The 10,351-nt window shown below is 28.1% G+C and overlaps 1 protein-coding gene across 1 annotated transcript; it reads left to right on the forward strand.

The window, feature by feature from the left end:
• The first annotated feature begins 214 nt into the window (after window positions 1-214).
• On the forward strand, window positions 215-9,460 carry LOC111039831 (CCR4-NOT transcription complex subunit 10-like). The gene is made up of 15 exons (XM_022323476.1): window positions 215-257; window positions 332-440; window positions 1,283-1,489; window positions 5,439-6,133; window positions 6,214-6,364; window positions 6,434-6,618; window positions 6,700-6,828; window positions 6,904-7,007; window positions 7,084-7,235; window positions 7,307-7,512; window positions 7,580-7,692; window positions 7,759-8,025; window positions 8,664-8,907; window positions 9,170-9,248; window positions 9,325-9,460. Exons 4-15 carry the CDS (start codon window positions 5,876-5,878, stop codon window positions 9,381-9,383), a joined length of 1,947 nt encoding a protein of 648 aa, XP_022179168.1. The 5' UTR covers window positions 215-257; window positions 332-440; window positions 1,283-1,489; window positions 5,439-5,875; the 3' UTR covers window positions 9,384-9,460.
• The last annotated feature ends 891 nt before the right edge of the window (window positions 9,461-10,351 follow it).

Consider the following 10,351-nt stretch of genomic DNA (forward strand, 5'->3'; position numbering starts at 1 on the left):
ATATTTCTGTTGGATTTAGGCCGAACAGAAGTAGATACGCATAAATTGCACGTTTTATTATTTTAATATTGTGTGGTAGAGGGGAATACTGAGCGGTACAAGTCTAAGATGTCACTAATATATATGAAGCTGATGGTGGGGACTACCATCACCACTGCCATCGAGGTGGCCTATAAAAAGGCTTACGAAAAGTCTATCACAACCATTGTGCGATCTGTGTACCTACTCACCGCTGCTTCTAATTCACTACCCGTCTTGTACTTTTCTCTACCCATTCTGATATTTTAATTTTGTTATAACCGTTCAATAATCCATTATCCTGAATTTACAGACACGCAACGTCATAATGAAGTCGACAGTAGTTATAGCGACGATTTGCTCCATTTTCATTACTTACAGCGATGCAGAACTCAAACTAACGAATCAGGATTTTCTAGGATGTAAGTACCTACTTATATTAATTTTCAAATTTTGGTATTAAGGTAGTAAAATTTAATTCCTAACATAATTCAGCTTAGGACTGGTCTTATAGTTTTTTAAAAACTTTTTTTTCTTATTACAGCTCACTCGTCATTATTGTTATAATTTTTTGGCTTTTTAATCTGTTTAATATAATAACTGCGATTTATATTTTGACCTGTTTTGTACTGTTATAAATAATATAGTTGTTACTACAAAACAATGAAACACGTCCAACTTTCAGAAAATGTGTAGATACTTTGAAAGTATCTTAAGTTAGTAGTCAAATAGTAGAATCATAGGACTATTGGGTAGGAATAATTGTAATTTTTGTATAAAATGTATTCAATTTATCTAGATAAAATGATTGATTAATTATATTTATCTAGATAAAAATAAAATCTAGTTATATCTAACTATATATAGGTAAAATATTTGTAGTATATCTTTACCTAGATACAAATTTAGTTGTCTGGACTCAACACTGGTTATATGATAATATTTTTTTAAAAATCTACCTACCAAACTTATTAGTCTTAACTTAATGCAGACTTGGATTTACAATTCTATAGTGATATTACATATACTGGACTCTCTCTTGTTTCATTTTGTATTTAAATAATTATAAAAAATTTGAAATATAGTCAGATCGCACTTAAAAGTAGTTACTTGAATAGATTTTAATGATTTCAATCGGTGAAGAAACACTAGGTATGTGGTTTGATAGTTTTATCCAGTTTCATTTTTAGCATGGCACCTCCAACCCATTAAAACTTGAAACCTAAACTAATTAGTAATCTCTTCGATATCCTATGTGTTACAGTCAGTCCATTAGTGGATAATGCCATAGACGTGTGTGGTTTTTCGATAGAAATCTCAAATTATTCTGTGAAAGGAGTGAGTTTGGATTCAAAGAAGATTGGAGGTTGTGCCTACACGGACTACATAAAAAATGGTATGGAGGTGAAAAAATCATTCAATGTGTGGCTAAGCGATTTGCAGAGTGGCAAGCAACAATGCGGTGAAGAGGGTAAGTGTAACAAATTATTATTTTAGAAGGTTTCAGGAGTCTATGCTGCTACTCTGAAAACTAACCCAGCTTAATATCAGTTTAGTATAAACCTATTATACTGCATGTATATTAAAAACATTGTTAACTAAAATGTTTCATTTGAAATCCATAATGCCCAGGTATACTTAAAGCAGTATGTTACATCCAATATTTACCAGGCCAATTTTTATTACTCTTTAACTTTTCACAAGAAAAAAATAAGATTTAACAATACTACAGATGTATTTATTTAAGAATATTAATTTAAGTTAAAAACTAAAATAATGCTTTTGCAATTTAAAAAAAATAACAATATATATAATTTGTATATACACCCATATATAGCAAATTTTTTTAGGAATCTTGTTCTCAAATCACTTTATTAGAATTAGTAAAGTATTAATACACCTACTAAAAATAAGCATAACAGTTAATCCACAACACCCAACAATTTATGTCTATTTCAAATGCCCTCTTTGAAATCACTACCCACAATCAGTAATAAAACCCTGGAAAAGTACTCATAGGCAGAAATTTGCCATAGTTTTAAAGGGGGATAATATTTAAAAATACTTTAAGTAGTCCATACCCACTAAATATTACAGTATTGCACTGTTAAAATGTATTTAAAATCTAACCTTTTTGAGTATTTAATGAGGCATAGAAGTACAAAAAAAAAAATTCTTCACATCAGTTAAATAATTGTTTAAATATTTTAAATAATATCAAGACTTAAAGAGATGAAATTATTTTAGTATTGTTTGACAATTTCAATAGGAAAATATCTCAAATAATGAACACAACATATTTCAAAATTGGCTATTATTATTTCAATTCACATGGTATTATTAATTATTATTATTATTTTTATTTCTAAAATATTACTAAAACAAGTGTACAAATGTACAATAATAATAATATTATAGTTGTATATAAAATAAAGATTAAAAATATCAATAATACCAGGACAAAAATTCATAAGTTCATAACAAAACAATGAACAATGTATACAAACATATTATAATATTTTAGACTTAATAAGTTTCACCATAAAATTATTAATTCTATTAGCAAAACTACACAATAGATTAATAGGTGCTAATCTACTCCTATTGTTATTAAGTTACTCTTATACGCTGATAATATTATAATATATTATTGGAGTAGATATAAAAATGTTACTCATTAATATTATCTAAAATTACTAGCGATTTGTTGAGATCACCACTCACAATACTTGCAGTAGAACTTGTCCTAACTTATTCAAATATCAAAATGTATAACGGAGTTATGTAGCTGTTTGATTGTGTTACCAAAAAAAGTATGCATACTATAGAGACCATAAACTTTGAAAGTACAGAATGAAAAACACTATTTTTTTTTTTTAAGTAAACTTAAAATATGACACTAACAATGTATTGAATATAGATGGAGTCTATGACACTTTTTTTACATACGGAACTATGTCATGTACGTTAAAATTCAACTATAGTTCTTATAATCTAATCCAAATTTATATGATATATTTGTATTACTTTCTTTCAAATGTTATGTACAAAGATAGGTAGCATCACAATATTTATGATGAAATCTTATCATTTTTTAGGCTTCCTTAAAATATATTCGAAATACAGGACTCCTAATTATAAGAGAATTAGTTTAAAATATATTGTATTATTAATATATTACTATGAGTCTATATAGATACATTCAACTCCATTCAATTTAACTTAATTATGTGAGAATAATATTTTGTATTGTTTTTATTATAATTCTTAATTTTAAATTGTAAATATGTTTAAAAATGAAATCTGTTATTTCTCTTCTAATTTTGATTTTTCTATACTCTAATTATATTATTTAAATAATTAATAATACTGTACATAATTTATATAATTGTAAATTTGTATTATTTTTAGATTTTTTAATATAATATATTTACACTTTGTATCTCTAACTCAAGCTCTTCTTAAAAGAGATGCATAATCATAGTATTGTAGTTATCAAATTGTGCATTGTAATTTAAAATTTTTATTGATTAATAATAAAAAAAATTGATCAGCTGCGTAAAACTACTCAATGCCAATTTTTTCCTAACTGGAATCATTATTGACCATTGCCCATAAATTATTGGTTTGGACACATTTTGGAAAATAATGATAAAGATCGTTGCATCTGGTGTTTCAATAAACAAAAATACTACTCACAGCATATCTGCGAGTTTTAATTATTTATATTATCTTCATTCAATTTTTGGTCAAAATATGGTCAATTAAAGGACACATTTCTTTCCATTAATAAAATTGTTATGTACAGTCAAAATGGTTAAAATTATTTAAAATAATTAAATAATAATTTATAAATAGTTACTAACATTTTTATTTTAAATACATTATAACATTTGTGAGACCTGTTAAACTAAGAATAAATAGCTTACATATTAGTATATTACCCTTGGTTATAAAATATAAAATTTATAATAAATAATATTACAATTAGGTATGTTTACAAAAATATGTTACCAAGAAAAATGTATCCAATATATGATAAGAGGGCTGAAAAATGGTCATTTGAATTTTTAAATCATATATTTCATAACAAAATTATTACCACTCCAGTTGGTACTTGGCACTTACTAGTTTTACCCAGTTAACGGTGGAATTATGAGTTAGGCAAATTATTGTATAATGTATTATAGTAGGTATTATGATTAAACATTAATTTTAATGCAAATATTTAAAAATATGCAAAATACACCATGTATTTTACACCATTACTTAAATTATGAGAACTTACATATATCCATAAAATATTTTTATTTATTCTACTACTATTTATTTATTTTTAATAAATGAAAATACTAAAAGTATAAAATTCATGTTATCACAATAACATAAAAGACATTTTTTGATAAATAATTATAAATTACTACCTACCTAATATTTTTCTGTAAATTAATAATATCAGTTTCATCATTTCCATTCATATGGTCAAACATAGAAGCATTCATTGCATTAACCATGGTTTTGATAGGATGAATTCATGGTATTGAATTTATCTGATAATCTGGACTCAAGAGACAATTCAATTTTAATGATGTTTTCAAACAATTTATCTGAATCGTTTTAATAAGGTTTACCTTGGAAAATATTCGTCCTCATGAAGTATTGGATTAAGGCACTGAAATAGAATAAAATAAAGTTGTTTAAATTGGTACTCGTCACCTTTTTCAAACAATTTTAATCAACATTTTTTACAGACTTCTAGAGGTCACTCAGTAAACTTTTTAAGCAACGAGATAAGTAGGTAGCTTGATCATTGATTTAAGTGTTTTATAAATAAAAAGTATGTGTACAAATAATTTTTTTTATTAAATAAATGTTCAGATATAAGCACTATATATTTTTTTAAGAACTTTATTTTAAAACAAACAAACTGCAATTAAATTTTTACAATAACTTGTATGCGAATATATGCTTATATTTAAGACATCAGACATCGTGAGATAAGTAGCCACCCAATAAGGCTATAAAACACTTTACTTGGGGATTTGGATAATTTTGATAATAACACAAATTTAGTACTTAACCTGCGAAGAGAATTCTCAGGAATAGTTTCGGAATTTATTTGGAGCTGATATCAAAAAACTATACATTATATTATGTTATAAGATAGTAAGATCACAGGCACTTAAATTAATTGTAAATGATTGTTAATATAGTTGTTCTTTGAATCTATCAAGTCCCTAGATATTTATACTGATAATTAAAAACTAGCTTACATATTGGAGTTAACTGGTTTAATGGTATTTATAAGCTATAGCTTACAAGGCATAGTTGGTAAAATCGATCAAATAGTACTATCATTAATGTATTCATATGACATATATATTTATGCTATTTTAACTGTTTTTCGTGACGTGAGCTAGGAATTGAAATCAGTGTCCAAGGGCAGATGTATTCAGGACATCAGGTATGATTGATGAACGATGATAGATGATAATATTTTTATAAAGGGTGATAAGAAATTTGATTTTCACTGACAAATGTGAACGCTTCTGATTGGTCGCTTAAGTTTGCCGCCGAGACGGACGTTCGTTAAAAAAGTTGCTTACATCGTTGTGATAAGAGAAATGTCTGACTAAACTGATTAAAGACGAAACAAATAACAATTACCAATCGACGATCTGTGATCGAAATTATTTGAAACTTTTAAATAAAAAGTGCACGAATACCCGTTTTCATATTTAAATGCAGTTCCGAAGTTACACGAAAACGTACGGCCTACTGTCTTGAACTTTTGAAGTCTACATCGTGAGTGTATACTTTTTTTACATAGTACTTAGTTACATGACACGCGGAAAGAATGTCCGACAAACAGAAACCAAATTGTAAAGAGACCGCTGCCAAAATAACCGACCAAGAACGTAATTTGGCTCAGCAAGCATTAGCTGAATATGAACAGAAAAATTACAAATCTTGCCTGGAACATCTGCAGCGAATCGAACATATGAGGCCCAACGACCCCAAAGTAAAACTTAATAAGGCTATCGTTGAGTTCTACGATAACGGCCTGTGCACAGCCGACAAGTTTCATAAGTCGCTTGTAGATGTCTGTAATCAGGTAATTTGGCATTTCAAACATTCAACATTTAATTGGTATAAGATTGCTCATTTTCTTTTTGAATTATGCAATTTTTACAGGTGGAATTAAATCTAGAACCGTTGGATTCTTTAAAAGATGTTGAAAACTGTATTTACTATTATAACTATGCCGTGTTTTTGTACCACTTGAAACACTTCACTAAAGCATTGGCTATGATAGACAAAGTCTACGCACTTATAGAATCTTTGGGTAATTAAATATTGTATGGGCCATTTAATTATTGTTTAAATATTATTTTAATTATTAAACTTGTTATAGAGGAAAGTTTGGCGCATAAAGTGTGCCTACTGATAGTTCAATTACATATAGATACTAATAAACCTGCAGAAGCACTAAAATTAATTGCTTACATTGAAAGTCAATTTGTATCAACAGATTATGTCACTAATACATTGACTAGTAGCGCAGATCAAGGGGGTTATATACACATAAAAACAAAAAAAGTAAAGTATATAATATGACTAGATTTGTAATTGATCAAATTTTCAAAGAATTATGTGTTTTGTTTTTTTCCAATTTTGTAGAAAGGTAATTTAGATGCTGCTACTGATGCATTTCGAGTCAGTCTTGTTCAGTATCGTGTTAGGTCACTAATGGAGCTAAATTCATTTGACGAGTGTTGTCAACAGTTAAATACAATCAAAGAACAACAGGTAGAGTATTCGCTTACTATTTCTATAGTTAAGTAAATCAGTTTTGTTATTACATATCCTTGTATAATTTTCCAGGACTCGACAACAATGTTTTTAAGGGGAAAATTAGAATACCTTCGTGGCAATCATGAAGAAGCACTAGCAATTTTGAAAGAAATTCCCGTGGAAAACGATTTTATGTAAGGACGTTTTACATTGTAGATTTCAATCTAATTTTACAGTTCAGCAATTATCAACATTTCTGTTCTGTTACAGAGAGACTGGAGAGAGTTATTCAGTTTTAATGAATAATAACTTATCTTGTTTGTACCATTATGCTAAAAAACCTACCTTGTCATTCACGTCTATTTACAAAGCAATTGTTCAACATCAAAAGAATGTCATGGATGTAACAAAGCCTAATCAAGGTATGAAGTAAATTGTAAATGTTTTAAATGATAAATTATCTATTCAATGATAAATGTTGGATTTTGAGTAGCTGAAGGTAGTTTATCAGGTCAACCACTTCATATAATTGGTGCAAGCATTAAAACTGAGCTTATGTTCAACTTGGGCATAAATCTCTTACATGCTCGAAAACCCGAAGAAGCATTTGACTGTCTAATTGAAGCTGTACAAACCTATTACATGAACCCTAGACTATGGTTAAGATTAGTGGAATGCTGTATTATGACACACAAAAAAGTAATTAGAGACGTTTGCTTCAACCATACTTCATGTACAAAAATTCACATGTATATTTTGATTTTAGAGCAACGACAGAGACTTTGATTCCGAGAATCCTTTTGTTGAAGATGTTGTTGGCTCTGGTGAACACAGGAAAATTATTTTGAAGTCACAGTTGTTTGCAGACACAAAATACAGGTTAGTTTAAAAATAAATTATGTGTTTCAAAACTGTGGAAATGTAATTATTTTTCAAACCGTGCAGTAGTGAAGCAGTTTCTGCATCCATCCCAATGCCAAGTCTAGTATTTGGTTCATTATGTGTTCGCAATGCAGTTTTATTACTTAAAGGCGATACTATTGACTGTTCACCTTCACACACACCCATCAAAATACCAGACAAAGACTATCTTTTTGCCTGCATTCAATCAGCTGGAGCATATATAGCCTTATGTCTAGGAGATCCAGTGGTTGCATTAAAGTATTCACAAGAGTTGTTACTTAAGTCTGACAAAATCAATAAAGTTCACAAGTAAGTCTGTTTTGTGTGATTATTTTCTATTAAGAATAATATATTAGAGTAATAGGTAGCTTATAATAATATATGGTCAGTGGTGATTGCTGACTCCTGAGTGTGGGTATGCTCGTTTATCATTATAAATTATAGAAATACACATTTATCCCAAGATTAAATATTAATGAAAAGTTTACTTTCAATTTATTATTGAATTCTATAATTAGACTTTAATTTTATACTTTTATACTTTTTACAAAATACAATACTTTAACAATTTTAGTCTAGGATTAGTAAGCGATACAGTTGAACATAATTTATACAAATCATTGACATAGTGCAACTGAATGCTTACAGCGGCTTTTACAGGAGTGAATTCCAGAATATCCTTTTTTCACAGCTATGACATGCTTTGGATTTGCTCACAATGCTATCACTTGCTCTGTCTGTAAAATTTATTATAAAAACATAATAGATGACATATTTTACTTACATTATGATATTTTTTTTCTAAATATATGCTATACATTGATGATAAAATAATTTTTGCTTTTAACAACTTGTGTTCTTATTCTTAAGCATGACCAAGAAATTTGCCACTACATGTAGGTCTGTTACAACACTAACTATTATATCATTTAATTTTTTTTTTATAGATTTTTAGGGCATTTATATGCAGCCGAAGCACTGATATTGTTAGATAAACCAAATGAAGCAATAGATATGCTAAAAGATTCCAATGCTCTTGATGATATTGAACCTGAAATACACGAACAGCTTAGAATTGAACAATGGAAGCCAGACAAAAAAAAATCTGCAAAAGCTGTTCTTTATTATAACTTAGCAGTAGCATTGACACTAAGGGGTGACTTTGATAAAGCTGGAGAGTTAATTAAACAAGTAAGATCAGTATTAAGATGATATGTTTTCTATTTTCTAATTAAACTACATTATACGGTGGGTGGCATATTTTAATTTTAATTATTTTTAATTAATGTCAGTCACATAAATTACAAGTAAAGTAATTCATTTACACAAATGTACCTAACCATAAAAATATTTTTATTATTAAAATCTGGCATTTTGAATACAATCCATTCAAATATTATTATTATGCGTAATTATTATTTGATCAACAAGTATGAAATTGTGGCCTTTTCAGATATGGCTGTCAAAAATCGTAAATGTTTCAGTACCTGTTCATGTAGTTATATTGGCTCTATACATTCACTTACGATTAGGTAAGACAATTAAAAACTGTTCAAAGTGAATGCCTGTAAAGTTTGTTCTTAAATATTTTCTTAATTGCTGTTTCAGGCCAAAAAGATATTGCAATAACCCTAATAAAACGAAATTGTCCTCAAGCAAAACAATAGGTAAAACTAAATTTTAATTTACTACCTATGCAATTATATTATATTATTTATAAGAACAACAATACTATACTTGCATTATTATACTTTATTTTATGTATGCAAATACAAATATCAATAAAAATTAAAAATTAAATTGTTTATATTATCTAAATAAAAGGGACAAAATTCTTTCTGTTTATAATATTATTTAATATTATATTATACATAAATAAAATATTTTTCAAAATTGAACCCTTGAATTTGCATTTTTTAATCCCAGTCTTTTAAATATACAACATAGCAAAAACTGTTTTTTGTGGGATAAAACCACTCCGTTTATAGTTAAGACTCCAAATTGATACATAATATAGTTGAGAACATTAACTGTGAAGTATCGTTTATAATTTTTTGATGTCGCTTCTACCAAAAAGTTTTTATTGTTTCGAAATCCATTATTTTTGTGCGTTTCATACTTGAATAACATTTTTGCAGTTTTGAATGTTTTGTGATCGAAAAAATAAAATTGATATTTCACAGCCAAAGTTCTCCTTTTGATGCGATGAAAATTTCTTTTTTTAGTTATAGCTGTAGCGTTCTCGGTTCTCCCCTGTGCAAAACAGTTTGTGGTATGTTGTACATTTGTAAGATGGAAACACCACATATGGGTGTAGCGTCATCTTAACTTATTTCCTACACGGCTATTCACAATTTAATTTTACTTCTGCAAACACGTCAATGTTAAAATATTAAAATCACGGTTACCACTTTTACAAATATATTAAAATTAGGTTTAAGTAACATTTAACAAACAAGATGTACCATCACCACTTGTATAACAATTGAGACAGTGCAAATTTGGGACGACCCATTAAGTTGTCGCCCAACCAGATGCAATAACTTGAAGCACAAAATGTGACTGCAGGGTCTCAGGACATCAGGTTTAGCATATTTGATTACACATTGAATACAGAATATACATACATTTCAGC

Source organism: Myzus persicae, unplaced genomic scaffold (genome assembly GCF_001856785.1).
Source record: "Myzus persicae strain clone G006 unplaced genomic scaffold, MPER_G0061.0, whole genome shotgun sequence".
Taxonomy (NCBI): domain Eukaryota; kingdom Metazoa; phylum Arthropoda; class Insecta; order Hemiptera; family Aphididae; genus Myzus; species Myzus persicae.